This window comes from Penicillium rubens (genome assembly GCF_028828025.1).
Source record: "Penicillium rubens strain IBT 27055 chromosome Unknown utg000002l_segment0_segment0, whole genome shotgun sequence".
Lineage (NCBI taxonomy): Eukaryota > Fungi > Ascomycota > Eurotiomycetes > Eurotiales > Aspergillaceae > Penicillium > Penicillium rubens.
The window spans coordinates 7,303,378-7,326,959 of NW_026890600.1; the positions used below are offsets into that span (position 1 = coordinate 7,303,378).

A 23,582-nucleotide genomic window follows, 5' to 3' on the forward strand; every position below is an offset into this window, starting at 1 on the left:
TAACTACTAAGAGTTACTATTCCGAAAGGGGTACTAGTGGCCTAACATTAGTCAAACCTAGCGTGATAATAGTGTTTCCCTAAATCTCTTAGACTAGATCCCCCCTATATAATCCTAACCGATAAGGAGTAAGCCCTATAGGATAAACGCTATTAAGGATATCTTCCTAGAGATAAAGAATATAATCTACTTATAGTATATTAATATAAATATTATAAAGAAGGTACGCCCGCTACTTTCTAATTAGCTTAAAAAGGCTATATAAGAAGCTCGAAGCTAGGCGGATTTAACCTAGGCGGATTTAACCTAGGCGGATTTAACCTAAGGCTCCGCTCGCTACCGCTATCGTATAAAGGACTAGGAAGCTAAAGAGCTCTAATAGAAGGTTAATAAAGGCTAGAAGAAGATACTAAAGCGATAGAACCGAGTCGTTTTTACCTTAATAATTAATAACTTTAATATATAATAGGAAGTGTTTAAAGAGAGATATACCGATCTAATTTTTAGTCCTCTTCTTAACTATATATAGGCTAAATAGATTAAGGATTGCCCTAAGAAGTTCCTTTATTTCTATATAAAGTAATACCTTTACTTTAATAAAATTGCCACTTCTCGGATAGAGGGAGCCTATTAGCTCTTAAAATAGGATCTTCTAGTATTAATAAATGATTTACTAGTAATTCTCTAGAACTTTAAACGTATTATCGAACTATAATTTAGTCGAATTATAAATAAGATCGAGACTAAGAAGATTAAAATACTTATATATTATTAACCGCTCTATTTATAACTAGTTAAGAGGATCTTATTAAAAGCGATATAGTATATAGATAACGTCTATAGACGATACCTACCAGAGGGACCGGAGAAAGCACTAATTCCTAGATTATATAACTATAACTCGAAGTATACGTCTAGATTCCTATATATATATATTATCTAGTAGTATAATAACGATAAGAAGAGCCTAGAGCCTAATTTATGCAACTAACACTAGTATTTATATAGTGTTTCTATACCCCTAATTAACCCTCTCCTTCTTATTTAAGATCCTCTTTAAGTTTAACGATAGGGACGTCTATAGGAAGCGAGAAACCTAATCACTATCACCTAGTAAAGCACCTAGAATATTCCCTCTTTACCGGATCCCCTAACCTAGGATCGATCTACCTAGCGAGAACTATTAGTATTCGAATATACGCTTTTGTAAGAAGATAGATAGGGATAGGGATAAGGACGTAGGCGAGGCTAGGGACGAGGCCGAGGAGCTAATATAACTATAATAGAGGGTGGTAAAACTAGTAGTATAGGCCGAGGACGGGGCCGAGGATAGGGCTGAGGACGAGGAAACGCGCGGGGAAGTGTATAAGTAGCGTATTTAATCTATATAAGTAAATAAATACTTAATTTAATAAGAATATACAATTTTTTCTAATTAAAATATATATTTTTTTACTATATAAACCGGAATTCCTATAGTAGTAGTAGAATTATATAGTAGAAAACTCTATACTAGTAGAAAGTATAGTAGAAACTAGGGCCGCACCTAATTAGGAAGGCGGTACTAAATTTTTAGGTAGGGGGGTGGTATTATCTAAAGAGGGGTGGTATTATCTAAAGAGGGGTGGTATTATCTAAAGGGGGGTGGTAGTATCAATACCCTAGTTTAAAGGTTTTCCGGCGAATCTCCCCTATTAAACATAGGAATTTATCCTTTGAGAATTTATAGTATCCGGTTATAGTAGTAGCTTCTACCGCTTTACTATACTAGTGTTTATATACACTAAACACTCCGATATCGAGAGGTTATAGTATATAACTAGTATAGGATAGTAAGAAAAATAATATTATATTATTTTTCTTATAAAACTAGACGAATTTACGCGTTATAGAGCTTCTAAAACGGTTATATAAAACTAGTCTTTTTATATCTAATATATAGCTAATAGTATATTTATAAAAAAGCTAGATCTATTAGAACGCTAAAGTGTTATTGTTATCTTCTTAGATAATATTAAACTAGCGTAATAAAGCTTACTTTACGCTTAGGATAATAAGCGGGGGATAGGTAAAACTATCTATAGAAATAGCTTTTAAAATAGTAATAGATTTATAGTTTATAATAGATCTATTAAAAAGCTTCTTCTTTAGATATCTAGTAATAATAAATTAATCCTTTCTAACACTAATTTAGAAGCTAGTTCGTTAAAATTATAGATATCTTACTAGTAAATCCCGTGCTTAGCTATCACCCTTTCGTAGTCTTTAAACTACCTTTATATAACTAATTTATCTAGAGTAGATACTCTCTCGATATCGAGAGCTTTTCTATATCGTATATAGTACTCTAGATACCGTTTTAGAAACCGTTTTAGCTAGTAAGCGCTAATTTATAGCGGATCTATATCTATATCCTAGTGGTCTTCTTCTAGAATTAAATCTATAGCTATAGCAATTTAGCGCCGGTTTATCGATACTCCGACTATATTAAAGTAATTAATATATTTATATAAAGCTCCCTCTTATGTAGTAGTAAGCTTCCTACTATTAGGTTATCGTTAAAAAAGTGATTTTCTACCTTATTATCGCCGGCGTAGTCGATATATTAGGACCGCGAATTTATGCGTAGTTTTCGTAATATTGGGTTTAGACTAATTAGAGAGAGACTTAATAGCTTTCTCTATCTTAATCTCTATTTCTCTATTAGCTTTAGGTATAGTTAGTAGGGTAGTGCTAGTTTAAAGTGAAAATAGTAATTTAGATAAAAACGTTATAAATAGATAATCTATTATATCTAGATAGTAGATAATAGAAGGAAGAAGCTATGTAGTGGAAATATATAACTTAGAGAAATAGATAGATAGACTCTAGAGAGGAGAAAAGAAGAAGAGAGAGAGGGAAGCTATCTATATATATAAGGAAAGTCCTAGGAAGCGGGGAGTGACGTAATAAGCACGTGACCACCCTAACACCCCCCTTTAGGACTAACCTAGATACCCCTATTCCTACTCTCTATATAAAAACCTCTTTTTTTTTTTTTTTTTTTTTAATATATAGTCTTTACTACCTTTCCTACGTATTATTACACTCCTTTCTCTATTAGTAAATTATATATAGACTACTAAAGGCCTAGTATATATATAAATCTATTATATACTTCCTTATCGAGAGCTTTAGTAAACCCGTCCGCTATATTATATATCGTATTAATATATAGTAGATTAATCTTCTCTCTAAAGATCGCGTCCTTAACGAAGAACTAGCGTATATTAAGCTATCTTATACTATTTTTATAAGAGCGCTTTCCTATAAGAAGCTAGGTATTAATATTATCCGTTAAGATAACGATAGGTTTTACTATATTCGGTAGGTTTAATATAGTAGCGATTTTTATTAGCTATTAGGTATCCCTTACTAGTCTATTAAGAGCGTACTACTCCGTTACTATAGAAGACGGTATTATAATTATCTACTTCCCTAAATACTACCTAATTAATATACCGCCGAAAAACTAGATAGCCCCCTCTATAGACTTCGTATTAGACTAGTCCCTATATAAGGCGTCTATATATATAAAGAAAGTTATATCCTAGATTCTTCCGAGCGTTATATATATAGCTCTATTATCCCTTTTAGATATCTATAGACCTATCGGATAGCTTATATATTATTAGTAGTAGAAGCTATAGAATAGTATTATAGTTTTATAACCGCGAACTTAATATCCGGTCTTATCTCTATAGTAAGCTAATTCAGTCTTCTAATAAGAGATCTATATAATATATAATCTTTATTATATAAATAGCTCTCTAGGTTATTATTATCCTCCTATTTCTAGTATAGTGATAGCGGGATAGGGGTTAGTATATATAACTATATTTCTATAAGATATAGCGTTTCTAAAGTGTAAGTTTTCTAAGATATTATTATAGTCTTCTTACTATAGTCCTAAGAAATAGCGCTACTAAGAAAGCGTGAAGGCTCTCCTATATCTTTAATTTCGAACTACTCCTTTATCTAGTAGTAAATCTACTATACTTCTATATCTATTAGCGCGGTAGTAATAAAATTATCTATATAAACTAGTAAAAACTATACTATTTCGCCTTAACCTTTTATATATATATAGGGATTATTATTAAGTACGTAAAAATTAATCTTATTTAATCTAGTATCTAGCTCTTTATTCTATAAAGCTACTAAATTATAAAGCCTATATAGAGCTTATTTTAATTAGTAAATCTATCTTTTAATTCTAATATCCGGTTTATAGTATTCGAAACTAAAGGGTTAAAATATATAGACTATCTCCTAATTATCTTATAATATATTTAGATATACTATAACTATATTAAATTGCTTCTATTTATAATTCTATTATATAATAATAGTAAAAATAATCTTAATAAGTGTGTTTTAGACGATAGGTATATAGAAAGGGCAGGACTACAGCAACCCCCCCCCCCCGGCTAGATCGACCCCCCCCTGCCTGAAAATGCCTGAAATTTCAGTACCGCCTTCCTAATCGGGTGCGACCAGGATTTCTGCCTTACTTTCTGCCAGTGCAGAGATTTCTGCCATATAATTCTGCCACCACTATAGGAATTCCAGTTTACATAGTAAAAAAACATGCATTTTGATCAGAAAAAATTGCACATTCTCATTGAATTAAGCATTTGTTTACACATATAGGTTAAATGAGCTTCTCAACCAGGTCCCCGCGCGCGTTTCCGGCCCCTTCCACGTCTTCCCCTAGTCCCAGTCCTAGTCCCAGTCTTATCACTGTCACTGTCACTGCTAACATTGGTATCCTTAGTCATAGTTCCGCGTCCCCTTCCGCGTCCTCGACCGCGTCCTTGTCCTCGCCCGCGTCCTCGACCGCGTCCTCCTTCCTGTGATAACACATACTCGAAGCCCGAGGGGTCTCTCTACGTAGATCGATCCTGCGTTAGGGGATCAGGGGAAGACTGTATGGTGGTGGCCTGCGTGCTAGAGTGGGGGGTTGATAGTGTGATTATCAAGTTCCTTGCTCCTCGTGGACGCCCTCGTCCTCGTACCCTGATTGGATCTTGGATTAGGAGTATAGGATCGATTGGCGGAGGACTACTAGAGCTGTATAAATGCTATTGTTAATGAAAAAGGGAGGGTTCGAGGCTCTTATTATCGTCATAATACTGCTTTAGTATATGAATGCACGGGAATCCTAACGTATTCTTTGAATCACAACTGTAAACTAGAGGAATTGGAGGCTTATCCTCGGTTTCTAGTAGGTATCTATCGTATGTATTCTTTATCTACTAAATCACCTTCCGGGATATCTTAGTCGTGATCAGTTTATAAAGCGGATAAGGTTTTGTTGGCTATCGTATCTTCTCGCTTGCAATATCCGCCTGGACTTTATCAAATTGATACTAAACAACCCGCTTAAAACAACGGAGGACGACAAGAAGATCATTTGTTAAGACATGGAGATCGTGTTTCAGTAGCCAATAGGCTGACTCTGCCCGCGAAGTTGCTCTCTCGTTGAGGTAAAGGTATTTGGATATATGAATATAAAGAAAACGCTTAGGGCAGCTTTCAAGCCATTCATCTTTAAGATAGCGAAGGAGAGGCTTATAAATTGGATCCTTATAGTTCTCTTTGAAGAACTCCCACTACCGATCCTTCTCCTCTAGTGTAGTGGCGTACACAATACGATTCTAGCGTTTTAGTATCTTCTTCCAAGCCTTATCAACCTGCTCCTAAATTTCCTTTGATATCTAGGCCTTTGTCTTTCGGGATTAGGAGGAATTTGCCTAGGAATTTGCCTAGGAATTTGCCTGGGAAATAGCCTGGCGGATCTGTTCTAAAAGGAGCGGTCGAGCCTTTTTTAGGATTGCTATATTGATATACCAGATACATACTATAGACTTTGTTATAGGAAACACGCTCTCAATTGCAGCAATAAGGCCGTCCTCTTTATTAGTGAGTATCGTACGGGGGTATTCAAGGCCAAGGGAATCATATGCTTTAGCAAGACAAGTAAGAACAACTTCATAAGTGTCTTGCTTCTTATCCCGGATAAAGGCAAATCCAAGATATATAGTTGACCTAGTTACGGTAAAGCCAACGATATCAAGCAAAGGGAGTTTGTATTAGTTCGTTTTGTAGGTGCAGTCTATAGAGATCACCTAGGGATTCGATTGTAGCATTGTGACGCAGGTCTTATGCATACAGAAAAGGGTAGTGATATATTGATCGTCATCGAGTTCGTATTTGAAGATCCAATTTCCGTCCTTAGGAAGCTCTTGTAGTAGCGCCTGGATAGGCGTACGACTATTGAGAAATTCCCGGTTTAACTGTATCCGTAGGTTGTTAATATCCTTAGGTATAATACATGAATTGGGGTCACTTTCGCGAAGACTTGTGATAATTTAGCGGGTAGCGAGACCTTGCTTTAGCTGTTACGTGATAATATCGAGCTTCCGTTTAACCTCTAGCTTCCGCTAGATATTATAGGTGCTTGCAGGCGAAGGGCCATGGTTATGTGATTCGTTTTCAATAGTAAAGATCCAGGTATTTGTGAGCTGGGAGAATCGAAGCGAGACACTAAATAGGCAGTCGGCCGCAATTGTTATTGTCTTCCGCTGATTTCTAGAGGGTTAAGATACTTCAGAATCGGGATCGTCATCGTTATCATGCGGATTCGTCCGACCGCGGTCATAGCAGATCCGGACTGTCTTCTTTACCCCCCGCTTAGTTATCTTTGTACGCCGGCTAGTCACTGTATAGCCGGAATCCTTGATAAGGTCATTGATCTCTTCGAGAGCGAGCTCAGGGTCGTTGTATTGCTTATTGGCAGGCGGGAGAGGCATCCGTGGCTCGGTGGGATTGATGCTTGGTAGTGCGGGTACGGTGGGATTGGTGCTTAGCAGTGCGGGTATGGTGGGATTGGTGCTTAGTAGCGCAGGTGGGGACTCGGGGACGATCTCACAGTCCGAAATAGGGTCCGTATCGGACGAATCAAGGTATGCCAGGCCTAAAGAGGCCATTTTGGTCGCTAGAATGATAAAAGTAGGATGGAAATAATGCAAAAAAAGGGATTAAAACTGATAGATTTGGTCGAAAAAATGGGTTGGAAGAAGGTAGGATAATATATATAAACCAGAATTGCATTATCAGATTGATTGCTGCTCGAGTCCTACAACATATATGAGACTAAAGTGACTTGTTTTTACTATGTGTTTACATATAAATTGCAGGTATCTACTATCGTCCAATAGTGTTAGGGGAGTTTGACACGAAGGCGGTGTGAAACCTCGAAGGCGGTGAGGAAGGCGGTAGGCAGAAATAGGCGTCGAGGTATCGAACTACCCAATTAGGAAGGCGGTGACTAATATTTCAGGCAGGGGGGGGTCGATCTAGCCGGGGGGGGGGGTTGCTGTAGTCCTGCCCTATAGAAAATAGAGTCTTCCTTCTTTATCTAGAAGTTCCTATATACTATCTATCTTACTTTAAAACTATATACCTTATTATCTTTAGTGACTTTAAGATTATATACCTATTAGCTTAGAAGCGGAGTGATTCCTAGCGGTCTTCGAATAATATCGAAAGTGTCTTTTATATAGAGATTATTAATCTAACTCTCTATAGTAGCTTACTATCTATCTATAAATTTAGACTTTAGAGCTTACTTATAGGACTAAAGGATATCAATATCTTTAATATAAAGTGGCTTACTATTATAAATAAAGGGAGTGCTTTACTTAGTAAGAACCTTCGATACTACTAGCCTTCCTCTCTATATATCCTACTTATCCTATCTAGATCCCTCGCTAGCACTATTATTACCCTATAGAACGTCCGGTCTTATATATATTATCTTCGTCTTCGGTTTCGGTAGAGGGTTCGGTCTTAGGGGATATAGAGGGTTCTTAGGGAAGCTATAGCGCTCCGGTAAACGTCTTATACGGCTTAAACGGTAGGGAATAAACTATAGAATTGTCTCGTCACTACTAATTATAACGATAGACGGCTAACGATCCTATTAAATTATAATCTAATCGGTCTCGATCGTAGAAACATTATAAGAAATCTCTTCTCGCGGCTATAAAAACTCCTCTTTTAGTTAATAAAAAGGCTCCTAAGAAATCTCTTCCTATTATTAATAAAAAGTGGACTAAGAAAGTTCTTCCTCTCTATAAGAGAGAGCTTTATAAGAAATCTCTCACTAAGTGTATAGAACTAGTTATAAAACTAGTTTCGGAGTCTTATACTATAGTATATCCCCTCTAAATGCACTAGGTAAATATAGTGTTAGTGATTTAATAACTACTACTAGCGGTATAAGATCTCGCTAAATTAGTGTCTCTTCCTTTTAGTAAGAAAACACCTATCTCTCTTCTTACTAAGAAACTACCTATCTAGCTAGTTTATATAACGTATTTCACAAGCGAGTGGCCACCACAAGCGAGTGGCCACCCCACCGAAAAACGCGTCCATGAATTAACACCTTCTTCTTTAACCACCCACCATGCCACCAATCCGCTCCCAATCCTCTGCAAATTCAACAGAGCAAGAGGGTAGGATCTTATTAGCTATCTAAGCTTTTAAAAATGGAGATATTATATCTGTTGCTCTCGCTGCTCGCACTTACAAAGTCCCGCGTATAACTCTCCGCCACCGGCTTAGTGGTGTACAACACCGCGCGATTTCTCGCGCAAATTCGCATAAACTGACAGAAACTGAAGAGGAATCTCTTTAAAAATGGATTCTCTCTATGGATTCCCGGGGATTAGCTCCCCGGCCGTCTATAGTGCGAGAAATGGCGAATCTTCTCCTTGAAAAGCGCGGTACTACCCCGGTTCCTTCGGTCGGCGAAAATTGGGTGACGAACTATATGAAAAGACGCTCTCTTCTATCCTCTCGGTTTTCGAAACGGTATAACTACGAGCGTGCGAAATGTGAGGATCCGGAGGTTATAAAGGGGTGGTTTGATCTTGTTTAAAAAACTATCTTACAATTTGGGATCGACCCGGACGACGTTTATAACTTTGATAAGACCGGTTTCGCGATAGGATTAACGGCGACGGCGAGGGTGATTACGAGAAGCGAATACTACGGTCGGAGAGCACTTTTACAACCTAGAAATCGTGAATAGGTGACGGTTATTGAGTGTACGAATGCTACTAGTTAGGCCCTTCCACTGTGTGTGATTTTTAAAGGCAAAGTCTTTATTGAATCCTGGTTCGATAGCCTTCCTTCTGACTAGCGTTTCGAAGTTAGTCCTAACGGCTGGACTACTAACGAAATTGGACTTCGTTAGCTTAAAAAGCTCTTTATTCCTACCACTTCTGTACGGATGAAGGGGGTATATCGGCTTTTAATACTAGATGGCCATAGAAGCCATTTAACCCCGAAATTTGACGAAATCTGCGAAAAAAACCGTATTATACCAATCTGTATACCTCCGTATTTATCCCATCTTTTACAACCTTTGGATATAGGCTGTTTTGTAGTGTTAAAACGGGCTTATAGGAGACTGGTTGAATTCCGGATGCGGTGCGGATCTAATCATGTGGATAAATTGGATTTCCTCGAAGCTTACCCTGATACACGAAAGGAAGCTTTTAAAATAGAGACTGTTAAAAACAGCTTCCAATCTGCCGGTTTAGTCCCCTTTGAACCAGATAGGGTGATTTCGAAGTTGGATATTCGGCTTACTACACCAACCCCCCCCCCCCCTAGCCGGGGTAGTGATTGGGATCCAAAAACACCTTCAAACTGTGTGCAATTGGAAAAGCAAGCTTCCTCTATCAAAGCATTGCTTCGTACCAGATCAAAAACCCCCCCAAGCCCGCTGAATTCCGCTATAAATCAGGTTTTAAAAGCCTGTCAAATGACGATGCAATCCGCTGCACTTCTGGAGAGAGAAGTGAGTGATTTACGCGGTGAAAACGAGAAGAAGAAGCAAAAGCGTGCTAGATCTGGGAAGCATCTATACGCAGAGAGCGGTCTCTCAGTGCAAGAAGCATCTGTGCTGATTACACAGCCGGTGGAAGCAGCTGAACCCGGTCCCGGTCAGCATGGTGAATCAGCTTTACAATCGCGTACAAAACCCCCCCGGGGGTGCGGAGTATGCAGGAAGCCAGGACATAGGAGAGAGACATGTCCAGATAGATGATATTTTTTTAAAAATTTAATTTAATGGCGTTTTGGCTGAAATAAATGGATTTGAAATTGGTATGTTGGGTTAGGGTGGCCACTCGCTTGTGGTGGCCACTCGCTTGTGAAATACGTTATAAAGGTCTTATAAGCTTCCTTACTATCGTTACGCTCGATCGACTAATAAATAGGGGATTCCGGGATCACTTCTAGCACTAGAGGCTTTATAGCTTACTTTCTAGGCTAAGATAGTAGTAGAGGAAGAACTAATACTTCTATACTAAGCTAATCTATATACTTTCTAATTAATTCCTAAGCTTAGGGTTAGAGCGTAGGATATTATATAGCCTACTATATAGTTTATTATTATATAGCCTACTATAAAGACTACTATTTAGCCTATTATATCGGCTATCTCTTTACTAGCTTTTAGAAGATAGGCTATCGAATTAGAGATATATCCTCGACTTCCTAGATCTTAGTTAACACTTTAGGTATTAGTAGTATAGTCTATACTCTTCCCGGTATATTCGGTCCTACTAAGGGTTACCTTTACTAAATTATCGGCTTTATTAGACCTTAAATTATAGGTTCTAGCTTCCTATTAGTAATAATAACCTACGGAACTAGCCTTAGTTAAATCCTAGGTCTTTTAAATAGCTATTTACCCTTTTTAATCTAGGTTAATATCGGTCCTCCTTCTTCATAAAGTGCTCCGATATCGTTATTATCCGAATTAGGGTCTTTTAGTACTAGCTTTCTAGCCGGTACTAGACCCCCTTTCTAGTCGTTATCCGATCTAGTATTCTTATCTAGTTTATCTAGGAAAGTAACGTCCCGAGAGCGTATAATCTCTTTTATAGTAGGATTCTATACCTTAAAGATATAGCCGTTTTCTCCTTCGTAACTAATTAGATATCCCCGGAATGCTTATACTCCTAACTTCTCTCTCTTAGAATATAGATAAAAACAATTACTCCCTATATATAAAGGTGCTTTAGATTAACCTTCGTTTCTCCTATACTAAGGTCTTACTACTAGATAATAATTAGGGTTTTACCGGTTTTAGGGTTTACTAGGCGGTTATAAATATAAATAGTAGTATTTATACGAAAAGGCTAGAGAGAGTCTAGAAGCTTAGTATCTATATTTATCGTCCTCTATATTTAGTTAATATAGCCTCCTATACGCTCCGCTATACTATTAGGCTTAGGTATATATATAGGTATAAGTTTAAAAATTATTCCCTCACTCTCCCTCTATATCTAGAATTTACGGAATTCGCTTCCTCTATTAATACACTAGATAGCTAGATATCTACTATAGAGAAGCTTCTACCGCTTATAGAATTTAATTATATATTCTATAATCTTATCCTTAGTGCGAAAATAGGGACCTTTAGTATATTAGGTATAGTCGTCTATAATAGGAACCTAATATTTCTCTCTACCGGGTCTAGGGGGATTTATAGTCTAAGTGTTAGTATAAGATTTTATACTAGGCTTTTTAATATATTATTATTTATCTCTTAAGATCCGTTTCTTCGCTTTCCTAAGCTAATATACTTTATAATTAAAGTCGTAAAGCTTAACCTAGTTATCCTTAGTAAGAAGAATAGTATCCGCTAAAGAAGCTTTAATATACGGTTTACTAATATATCCTAGACGTCTATATATTTCGTACGTAAAGATAGCTTTACCAACTCTATTAAAGTCTTCGTTATCGTTAGACTTAGAGCTAGAATTAGGCTTATAAAAATACGTCTTTTAGACCTTAGTTAAAATCTCTATTTTTATATTCTTAGCTTCGCTTTTTATACTATAAAAAAGCGGGCCGTTAATCTATAGAAGTCCGCTAACCTTCTTCACTAGGCCGACCTCCTCCTGGTTTATACGTATAAGCTTTAATATAATCGGGTTATAATAAATCCTATAATCTACTTCTAGTGTATTTATAGATAGTAGTCTATCTTTAGTTAATAGGTTATAGTAGGTAGAGATAAGGATTATTCTCACTTTTCTAGTCGAAGTCTTAATCTAGATTAGGGCCTTACTATATACTATTATAAATTAAATATTACTATTAGTATTAGTATAGCTATATAGCGTTTTACCTAGCTTATACTTAGTATACTTATAAAAATCTTTATAGTAACTAATAATAGTTTTAGAAGCACTACTATCTAGTATTTATATCTTATCTATAGAGCGTGCGGAGTTTATATAAGCTATACTAGTCTTACCTTTATTCTTCTTATTATTTACTAACCGCTTTATAATACTATAATACTAGATATTCTTTACTAGTTTCTACCCTTCGAAAATAAGGTCTTCTATAAGGTAGTAGTATATCTTTACTAGATAACCTTTAATACTATAGTAGGGATACTTATAGCTATTAACGTACTATAATTATTAGTTTCTTTATTATTCCGCCTACTAGTCGATAGTCTTACCTTTTACTAGACTATTTTTAAAGAATAACTCTCTCTCTATCTTTATATCTATCTTAGTATCTAACGAAGTATTATATCCGCCGCTATAGCCGCGTCTACTATAACTACGTCCCTATCTACTACCGCCGCGCTAGTTCTCTATCTTCCGCGCTACGTTTACTATAGTAGAGGTGCTTAATAAAGTAGGTATATTATAAGCTTCTATAATTAGCTTTTTATATAAGCTATTAAAGTCGTCCTTCGTAACGCTCTCTAGAATAGTATCCTTTATTATCTAGTAGGTAAACTTTACCGAATCTAGTTCTCCTTCGAGATTATAAAGTATAATAAATATTATACCGAAAGGGTATAGCTCTACCTTATATAGGCCTAGTTAGTTATACTATATCTAATACGCTATAATATAGGCGTTAGCGCTAAAGAAATCTAATCTCCGGATCTTATAAAACTTAATAACTTTATATCTAATATTATCTATAATTTCTATACTATAAACGAGAGTCTCTACTTCGCGTATTATAATATCTATATAACGTAGAAAAGCTTCCACTCCTCCTTTAAGAATAGTGATAATCTCTTAATCTAGTAGACTCTTAATCTATCTATAGGCAATTTTTAACTAGTATTCCTAAATATTATACTTAGGGTCTATCTCCTATAGTCGGGGTAGTTTATAATTAGCCACTTTATCGATACGGACTATACTAAGTCCGTTCTCGATCTAGCGTTTCTATCTAGTAAGATTACTACTATCTAGTAATAACTTAATACCTTTATTTAATTTAATTTCCTTCTCCTCCGGGAGGTTTATACCTTAGGTCCGAGTCGCTCGTTTCGCTACGCTAGTAGAGGAAGAAGGTTAGGTTTAGGTACGAGGTATAGGGAGAGAGTATAATAAGCCCTTACCAGCGTTATTATCCTCGGAATTAGTTATATTAACTAGCTAGAAAAAATATAGAGTCTTCTCGATAGAAAGATCTCCGGTTAGAAGTAGAGAGACGCGTTTTCGCTAACTCTCGCTAAGAATGTAGAGTTTTTACGATAGAAAAATCTCTATTTATAAATATAGAGCTCTCTTAATAAGAAATCTCTAATAAAGAAATACGGCCTATAATAATATCGATAACCTTCACTACCTTAATAATAGATTCGATAATCCTTATTAGTGGGGTGCGGGACGGGCCGAAGCGCGACCTATAATAAAAATTTAAAAATTCTGATTCGCTTAGTTAAACTTAATAAAAATTGATAATTTTAATAATACTCGGAGTCCTCGAGTAAAGGGCTTTATAACCTAATAGAAGGAAGAAGCTACGTAGTGGAAATATATAACTTAGAGAAATAGATAGATAGACTCTAGAGAGGAGAAAAGAAGAAGAGAGAGAGGGAAGCTATCTATATATATAAGGAAAGTCCTAGGAAGCGGGGAGTTACGTGATAAGCACGTGACCACCCTAATAGTAGACCCTCGCTTATAAGGGTCCGTATTTTTTATAAAAAAATTATAGGGCCGGTTAGTCCTTCTTTAGATATAATATAGACCCCCCTATAAACGTTAGTTTAAAATAGCGCGTTAGTAAATAGGTTATTATACCGAAAGAAGGGGTCTCCCGAGGAAGGACCTTACTAAAGAGAGAGAGTAGGGTAGATAGTATTAGCTTAAAGTACTCTCTACTACTAAGGTAGGAGGGAAATCACCCTACTTTAGTTATTAATCTAGCCTATAATTTAACCGGGTTATAAGATAGAGATTTATTATAGCTATTAGAAGCTAAATTATTACTATTAGATAGGTTATTACTATAGAGCTTACTAGTAGATAGTATTAGTAGATCCGCTAACTTTTAAATAATAGTATTTAGTATAGTAGTTCCTAAGTGTATTATATAATTTATACTAGATAGTATCCTTTTTATAGTCTTACTTCTTCTTATCCTTTTTATTTAAAGACTACTTATCCTTATTATTAGATTTAGACTTATTATTCTTCTTATCTTTCTTAGATAAAGTATTAGAATTAATATTCGAAGTAGTAGTTAAATCCTTTATTAATATCGTATCAGCTAAATAGTTAAACGAATTAGAGTTAGAACTAAAGTTTATAATATAGTTAGAACCCTTTATTATTATAGGGAAGCGCTATTAGTAATAGAGTTTACCTACTAGTAAAAATAGTATTTATATTAAAAACTCATGGAAATACTACGATGCTAAACAATGGAGAAAGTATCGTATGTATTGAAATGGACAGAGAGGGAAAAGAAGAGACTGAAGGTGAGAGGCTGCCTGGGACTATCTACCTGTGAAGGCATCACGTGATGTCACGTGATCCTTCCAACATCCCCCTTATAGACCTGACTGCATCTCTATGCAAAACCTATCTCTTACATGCGATGTTGAAAAACTCTATATTGTTATAGTTGTAAATTGAAGATTTAGACCATACTAAGCAGATTGGTAAAGGTCTTAAATTGCTCTTTGCTTAGAGCTTTCGTGAAGCCGTTAGCTACATTTTTCTTGGTATTAACACGTTTAATGTTAATATATCCTTACGTAACTACGTCTTTAACGAAGAAGTATCGAAGTGTTAGCTATCGATTTGCTAACTTTCCTCCCTTTTTAGAGAGAAGAAGCTAGGAATTGATATTATCCGTGTAGATTTTAGGATAATAGAGCGGAAGTTGGAATAAATTAGCGACTTTCTTTAGCTATATAGTATCCCTATATAGTTGATTAAGAGCGCACTACTTAGTAATAGTGGTTGAATTCGCTATAATTGTCTGCTTTTTAGTAGCCTATATAACGGGTGAACTAGCTAGATACTATACCGAACCCTCGGTAGACTTACTATCTTCCTAATTAGTATAGGACGTATTAGTATACGCGTGAAAGCGGAGTTTATTAGTCCTACTAAGAACGATAGTAAGGTCTAGGTGACTGCGAAGATACTTAATAATATATAGTATTGCTTCGTAGTTAGAAAACGTCGGTTTTACTAGTCTATATTAAAGACGGGTTATAGCAAAACGGATATTAGGTCTCGTCTTAATAGCTAACTACTTTAGTATACCGATAATAGACTAATACTAGTTAAAAGCTTCGTTATCGAGAACGTTTATAGCGTTAGCTACTATCTCTCTCTATATAGCTAGTAGGGGTGTCTCTTTCTATCTAGAGACATTAGTAGTGCGAAGAACCTTTTAGATATAGGCTATCTAGGATATTATAATAGTCCTATTAGTATAGTCTCTATATAATACGTAGTTTAAATACTACTTCGGTTCACTAAGGTCTTTTATATTATAGAACTAGCGAAGTGTATCGATAACTTACTATATATCTTTATCCTACGGCGCGGTAATAATAAAGTTATCTATATAGATTATTATAATAGTCAAATTTATACCTTTACCTTTTATATAGATATAGGGGTTATCCTCTAGCGGATAAAAACTAATCTAGCGTAGCTTACTATCTATCTCTTTATTCTAAAGGTAAGCTAAGTCCCTTAGTCCGAAAAGCGCCTAGTTAAGCGTGTACACCTATTAGTTCTTATCTCTAGTAGTATTAGCGTACTCGAAGCTAGTAGGTTATCTTATAAAGATAGTCTCTACGTCTTCACGTGAAGCATTTAGGTACGCTACGGTAAAATCCACTTATCTCTATTTAAGACTATAGATAGCGATAAGAGTAAATACTATCTTGATTATATATTCCGCTACTATAGGGGCGTATGTCTCTCTACCGTCCTTCTCCTAGAAGTTACCGTAAACGACCTATCTTACCTTAAAGCCGTACACTTCGTTACGTGTGTTAGTTTTTACGGTAAATCTCCACTATCTAGGCAGAATTTTAGCTTTCGGTGGTTTAAGAATTAGGCTCTATATCCCCTTTGCTACTAGATTATTAAGTTATTTTTATATAGTATCCTCCTATTAAGTCTAAAAAGGGCTTTTCTAGGCTTACTTATAGGTAGATAGTAAATTAACGTCTTTTATATACAATAGCTTTCTATTATTTTAAAGGAATGGTTTATTAATATTAACCTTTTCCGCTAACGTAGCCGTTATAGTAGCACTATATTCCGTACTTCTAGGTCCTGTAGACCCCTTTCCACTACCCTCCGTTAAGTTATTACCTCCTAAGTCCTTCGCTTTTGCTCTCGTTATAGCCCGCTATATATCTCGGTCTCGCTTCTTATGCTCGACGGCGAGTAGCTTCTGCTTCGGGTTATAGTATCGCTCGGGGGGAATTCCGATGTTCGCTCGTCTCGATCGGCGGGGAGGGGGGGGGACCGGGGTAATAGGGTCTTATATAATTGGGTTAGGCGAGGATTTAATTGAGATGATCTTACGGCTTAGTGATATCTCTGATCTCGCTGTGATAGGCGTGTTTTTATTGCTGGAAGGTGTATCCTATGCTATCTCTATAGCCTATATGATCTTACGACGCGGTGACACACTAGCTTACTATATAGAGATAGACTGCTAAGGAGCTTGCTACGGAGCTTGCTACGGAGAAGTAGCTTGTTGAATTAGGGGAGAGAAAGGGTATTGATAATCCGCTCTCTATCTCTCCGGGGAAGGTGTAGTTCTCTCTAATGTAGCTATCTTAGAGCTCTACTCGGCAATTGCAGATTTCTCAATTCTGTTAGCTTCTTTATGAACCTTCTTTATACCCTCGGTTAACTGAGAAATTTGGGCTGAAAATGCGCGTAGCCTCTCTCCGAAATGAGTCCTTCTCTGATAGATTGGGGTAGCTTGCTGTGAAGCTTCCTACTGAATGGTCTGTTGGGAAGTGGCCTATATAGTCCTATCTAGTGTTTTAGTAAAATCTAGTCTTACTCTAGATATGATAGGCTCTTTATGAATAATGGGTAAACGGGTTTAAAAAAGCTTACGCTGACGTACGGGGGGTGCGGTAATAGCCTTTTGCTGCGGTTTCTTACGTGGTGTCTCTAGTATAGTAGAGACGCTCCTATAAATGGTAGGAAGGTGAATTATAGACGGCGTGACGGGCGTCTGTATAAATCTCTGCTAAGCTGGCGTCTATGCTAGCTACGCGCGTACAATCTGCTGTTACTACTTCTTAGGTGTAGAGTCTTCCTTATCGTTTGTGAGCGAAATTGGTATAAAGCCGATAGTATTATCACTGTTATCCGTTGGCCCTTTAGGATTAGGACGGGGTTGAACTAGCATTAGTCCTATGTTATCTTTATCTCCTAGCTATAGAAAGCCGGTATCACGAGAGGACGTGACCTTCTTTGTGGTAGGGTCCTATACTTTATAAATATGACCTCTATCCCCCTTATATCCTACTAGCTTTCCTTTCTAAGGTCTAGGAGCCGCTTTCCTTGCCTATATGCGCTTCGCCTTTAGAATATACACGTAAGCGGTGGACCCCTAGGGTCGAAGGTACTTAAGAGAGGGTTTAGGGTTCTTAATTTCTAGCTCTTTACGCTAGTGCGTGAGCGGAGAGACCTTAGTCTTTAGATTCACTAGTCTATTATAGATATAAATAGTAGTTTCTATTATGTATAGCTATATATCCTCTAATATGCCGGTATTAATGATTATAGTCCTCTATATATTATTAATATATCCGCCGAAACGCTTTATAGTGCCGTTTAGCTCTATAGTGTACGGAGGTGTGATTTCGAAAGTTATTCCCTTCGCTTCACCCTATTTAATAAACTCTTTAAATTTAGTACCGCTATCTATCCTCTAGATACTAAGGTATCTGCTAGTAAGTAGCTTAATCTTCTTATAGAAGGTAGTGAGCTTATAAAAAGTATCGCTCTTATTCTTTAGTATAATTCCCTCGATTAGGCGGGTAGCGTCGTCGATAACTAGTAGCTAGTAATTCTCCCTATTTAGTCTAGTGGGTTTAATTAGCTAGATATTAACGTAGAATTTCTATACTACGTCTTACACTCTAGCTTAGGGTTTATAAGATATCTTTTATTTCGATTTGCTACGAAAATAGGTATTATAGTCAAAATATTCTATACCGTACTATTTATTATCACCTAGCTACTCTATATACTATAGCGTAGAAGTAATACAAGCTTTTTCGGTATAACCGAGATATCGGTATACTTCGTAAGCTATCACCTTATTTATAGTGTTAATATCCTCTTTATCCGAGTTAGAATCGGAGTTAGATAGGACTTCGTTTAGGTCTTTATCTTTAGGACTAATAAGGTATAGGACGCTAGAAGACGTATCTACGTATCCTATAATATCTCCCTTACCGTCTATTAGATATCTAGTGCGTGTATCGTAAGAAATATCCTACTCTTCTAGAAGCTTCTATATACTAAAGAGCTTCCTATATCCTCCGGGACTATAGTATCCGGTTATTATAAAGGAGTGATTCTTACTATTTAGTAGAGCTACGTATATAATAATCTCTCTATAATCTAGTGTAACCACTCTCTTACCGGAGTAGTCTTTATATACGTAAGCGAGGTTAGGATAATCTATCTAGTAAGTATAGAAGTCTTCTAGATTATATATAAGAGTTTTGCTAGAACTAGTGTTAAGTAACTAGTTATTGGTCCTATCTACCGAGCTTATTACGGCGATAACTATATTACTTTATCCTTCCTATCTCTAAGCTCTCTAAATTACTTTTGAATAAGCCTAGAGATTTCCGGATAGCTCCTATAAAGATAGGGGAGTCTCGCTAAGATAAGCGTATCTCTTTATAGCGTACGGTCTAAATCTATAGAAAGAGTATATATTGCTATCGTCCTTCTAGGTGGTGCTATTACGTATCTCGCGTGCGTAGTTATAAATATCTTTATCGTTAGTAGGCTACTTCCGAAGACCTTTCTTCTTCTTCTTAGCGCTATTGCTATCGATAGTATTAGGGTCTTTAGCGGGTTAGGTGCTATCGTTACCGGTGTTTCTTCCTTATGCTTGGTTGGTGCTAGAGGCTTAAAGATTTCGAGACTCCCCTCGGTGTCATTATGAAATTTAATAAACACCTTCAAGGCCTTAGTAGGTGTGCCAGTAGCGGGCTTCGGTCGCTCCACAGGACAGTGGGCGTTAACAAACGATACATAGTATAACACAGTCAGGGTCTCTGGATCCATAGATAGCCATTCTTCCGTTAGGAATGTGCCGATAATATCCCTGACGTTCTTTTTAGTCGGTACTTTGTCTTTAGAAAGAGTCATAGGAACGGGAGTCAAGGTAGCCATCTTACTTTAATACGTGATAGGATTTTAGGCGATAAAGAGAGAGCCAAATAGGTAAATAGGATGAGATATATACTAGTAGTGCGATAATATAGTAGGGTACTTCGCAGTTTTTGAATGTCTATTACGGCTCAATCGCGATAATGATTTCTGTAGCGCTAAAAATTCTAATTTATGATCTACGGAAAGGGTGTCGGGGTCTCGAAGTCGTTTAGCACCAAATCGATCATCTATTTTTATATGATTTATCGTCTACATACCGCTCATAGATAGATCAAGGTATATAAAATCATCTATTGATGTATCCATATTGTTTAACAATATAACGCCATATATACCTGTCTTAGTCTATAATTCATATAGCAACGGTCAAACGAGACAGATTAAATTCTCCACCAATCCATCAATCACAGTCTATTATGAACTTAGATATCGTGAGTAGTGATACGAAAATCTGTGCGCGTTCCTAAATGTGGAGAACTATAAAGATTTTAGACGGCAAAGAATTGCGATTACCGTAGTTTTCTGTGACTCGTTGTTAGATGCAAGCTGAGCGGAAAGATAGCCTAATACGGACTAGTGCATTATATGCGGGGCCTCGGGAATTAAAGAGAGAGAGAAATTGGAGGTAAAACTGATTCCGAATATTACTGTAATATTCGAAATCATTTCTATTTCCAGTCTTTCTTTCTCTCTTTACTCCCCGGGCCCCACCTAAATCACACTAGTCTGACTAGGGATATATTTCCGCCAGCCTTGTGTTTGCTCGAGGAAAGACCAACCTTAAGTTCATTAACCTACCTAGGTACTTAGGTAGTACGAGAACTACAGGGGGTATACAGGAAGAGAAATGGAAAGTAGGAATGCAGGAGTTTCATTGTGAATATCTGAGAGCTGCTAGATCATGCTCTGCCTTTTGCGCGGTAGGCTCGTCCACAACATCAGAAAAATGAAGGGGGTTTCGAGGGCGGCGTTAGGGTACCGGGGGTTGGGGTTAAGATTTAGGACGGACTGGGAGGGACTTGACCATTCGATCCTAGAGACCATTTTTTTTATCAACCTCAGGAAGGTCGAAATCCGATGAATCTGGACTCTGTAGTACCCTCCCGTGACTGCATACAACGACCAGCAGACGGCGGGGTCTTTTCTATTTAGCCTTCTCAGACAATCTGACCCCGTGTTGACTACGAGGCTCACTGGTTCTCTCGCGAAACAGTCCAGTTCTTGTTCCGCCGAGCGATTCCAGTGCTCCCCGTAAACGCGGGATCAGATTGCCCGAGAAGGGCTAAATAGAAAAGCCCTTGCCGCGTGGTAATATCCCCCAACTGGGGAGCATACTGATCGTCGTATGCAATTACAGGAGAGTACTAGAGAGTCCAAACTCCTCGGATGTCGACCTTTCTGAGAAAAATGGTCTCATCATAGGTCGACAAGAAGGCATGCTTGATGTCCAGCTCTCGCATATACCGTGCAACTTGACCTATAAGACAGGATAACTATTAGTGCACGGGTATATCAGGGGGGGTGTGTATACCATACCTAGGGTACGCCGAATGATGTAGTCTTGTCCGGACTCAAAGTCTTCTACCCCTATGCTCAGTATATTCAAGTGTTGGGAGGGCCACGGAGCTTTGGCCTCCCCGACCACTTTGACAACTGACGTTTCCTCGAGGATCACGAAGTCCGGGACCCTTTGGTATCCAGCTGCCGCAGGCGCACTAGCCTTGAAATCTGCCATCCGGAGTCGATGATGCTGCGCCTGAAAGGCAGCAGCCACCGGCCGCCCAAGCCGTTCATTCAGACGGCCTTGTACCCCGTTCTCGTCTCCGAGGACTAATTGTTCCTCGGATATTGAGTTTCGCGCTCCGGCCCCGACAATACGCACATCGGGGGTATCATTGCTCCAATGTATGTTTGGTGACGAGAAGGCCCTAATGACTTCACGTTCGAAGTTAGGCCAGGGCATCAATTGGCCCACAAAATCGATCTTGTGGATGGCACTGCTATCAGTGTGATTCTGCCCTACCCTGAGGGGTGGAAGGGGTTCGGTAAGCAAGCCTTGGGCTGCTAGATGAATGATCTGGGCCATTTCGTTCTCGAGTGGGGTTTGTTGGTGCGATGGTCTGATGAGATCAATATGTTAGTACCACATCAGATTTCATTCGGACTGCAGGCTCTCACGGGGTCTTCAAAGTGAATAGGTTACGAGGTCGTGAACAGGATGAAAGGAAAAAGTTGGTTAAAAGGTAGAATGATATCAGATGGATAGTGAAGTTGAAGAAAAGATTGGCTGAAGAGTAGGTGATAACAGATGGATAGTCAAGGAGCCCTGGTGCAGACAGCTCGAGTACATGTGTACGAAGAGAAGGCTAGGTACGACTGAAGCAATTGGATTGTGAATAAGCTACGATAGTTAAAAGGAACAGTTGACTGCCCTATCGTTTGAACCAAGGATCAGATCAGAGTTGCCAGTCCGAGATATCACCATTGTAATCTCTGTTTGATCTGTAATGACGCTGAGGGGGCTTAGCAAGATCAAAACGTGGGAACCACTCTTCGCCGAAAGTGCCTTTAGCCTTGAAAGGCATGGCGTCCCGGAAACCAACAAAATAACTGTAGGGATACGTCAGTCGAACCTTCGGATCATAAGCATGATGAGTGGCATACAGGGCACCGGCTTCCTCATCCCAGACTAGATTACGAGGCCTGGCAGCATTTGGAAAGTATCCCATTTTCTTAGCCGCACTTATAATAATGATCACGTTAGCATTTCCCGTGGTAGTTGAAAGATGTTCCACTCACGGAAACTCTCGAAGGAAGGCCTCTCGGACACGCTTTCGTTGCTCACAGTCCATATCCCAGTACACAAAGGCGGATTTGTAATCTCCTAGGCGTTTTCCAGGCACCTTCTCCCACACAATCCATGTAATATGCCCCCTAGGAACTACTCCTGAGCGATCTTGAGAACCTCTCTTGTATGCGAGCAATTGAGGCGTATTTTGCGAGCCTTTTTTGGTGAGAAATTCGTATGCCTTCAGCTCGGGTGGTGTGAAGTCGGTTGCTTCTCGCGCGCGGGTAGCTTGGTCCGCGTGCTCGTAACCGGTATGTGGAACTTGGACGTAAACGCGTATAAAAGCCTCTTGGCCATCGGCAGCATTGTGACAAGTGAACAGAACACTTGCGTATGAGTCAGCAGACTGCAGTTCGCATTGATAGCTGTGCGTATTGACCATTTTGTCGATTATCCATTCCGAGCGGGTGGGCTTATTGAGGGTGACCGTGTCGCCTTCATCTAGTCCACTAGGGAACCAGGATCGAGGAACTCCCATGATTGATTTGACGAGAGGAGGAATCGTGAAATGATAAAATGGTTGGTAAGCTGAAGAACAGAGAGTTGAGAATGAAAGTCGGAGGTGAAAGCAAACTGTGGTACTTAGTCACATGCTGAGCCAGAAACCATAGTCTACGAGTAAACAACCTAAAGACAAGACCAACGTATCTATTCTCTTCTCGATATGCGACCTTCATCCTCGTCATCTTCTGTTGGAGGTCACGTGACCTCCTCACATGCTCCCTCACACTTTAGCTAGCTCACCTGTAGATAGTTTCTTCTCTTCTTCACGCATCTATCTATTTTCCAGAGCACACTACCTTTTCTCTGTAGTCTGTCCCTATCAGGTTATGAGCGCCTGTCTTTGAAGCCTCTATCTTACAATAAGCTTCAAATCCCCAATTACCTCACTTCTTGGCGAAGTTGCGTCACGCCAAGAAAACTCTGTG

At 38.2% G+C, this 23,582-nt stretch overlaps 3 protein-coding genes across 3 annotated transcripts; all 3 read right to left on the minus strand.

Moving 5' to 3' along the window:
- Positions 1–6,641: 6,641 nt before the first annotated feature.
- N7525_005227 (uncharacterized protein) lies at positions 6,642–7,031 on the minus strand (the record flags this gene model as incomplete). Its single annotated transcript, XM_061213327.1, has 1 exon — positions 6,642–7,031. One exon carries the CDS (start codon positions 7,029–7,031, stop codon positions 6,642–6,644), a length of 390 nt encoding a protein of 129 aa, XP_061070348.1.
- A 13,964-nt stretch (positions 7,032–20,995) lies between these two features.
- Positions 20,996–21,891, minus strand: N7525_005228 (uncharacterized protein; the record flags this gene model as incomplete). Its single annotated transcript, XM_061213328.1, is given in 3 exon segments — positions 20,996–21,169; positions 21,185–21,282; positions 21,342–21,891. 3 exon segments carry the CDS (start codon positions 21,889–21,891, stop codon positions 20,996–20,998), a joined length of 822 nt encoding a protein of 273 aa, XP_061070349.1.
- Positions 21,892–22,261: 370 nt separating this feature from the next.
- N7525_005229 (uncharacterized protein) lies at positions 22,262–23,131 on the minus strand (the record flags this gene model as incomplete). The annotated part of the gene is made up of 2 exons (XM_002564999.2): positions 22,262–22,547; positions 22,605–23,131. The coding sequence occupies 2 exons, from the start codon at positions 23,129–23,131 to the stop codon at positions 22,262–22,264; spliced, it is 813 nt and encodes a 270-aa protein (XP_002565045.2).
- Positions 23,132–23,582: the final 451 nt, after the last annotated feature.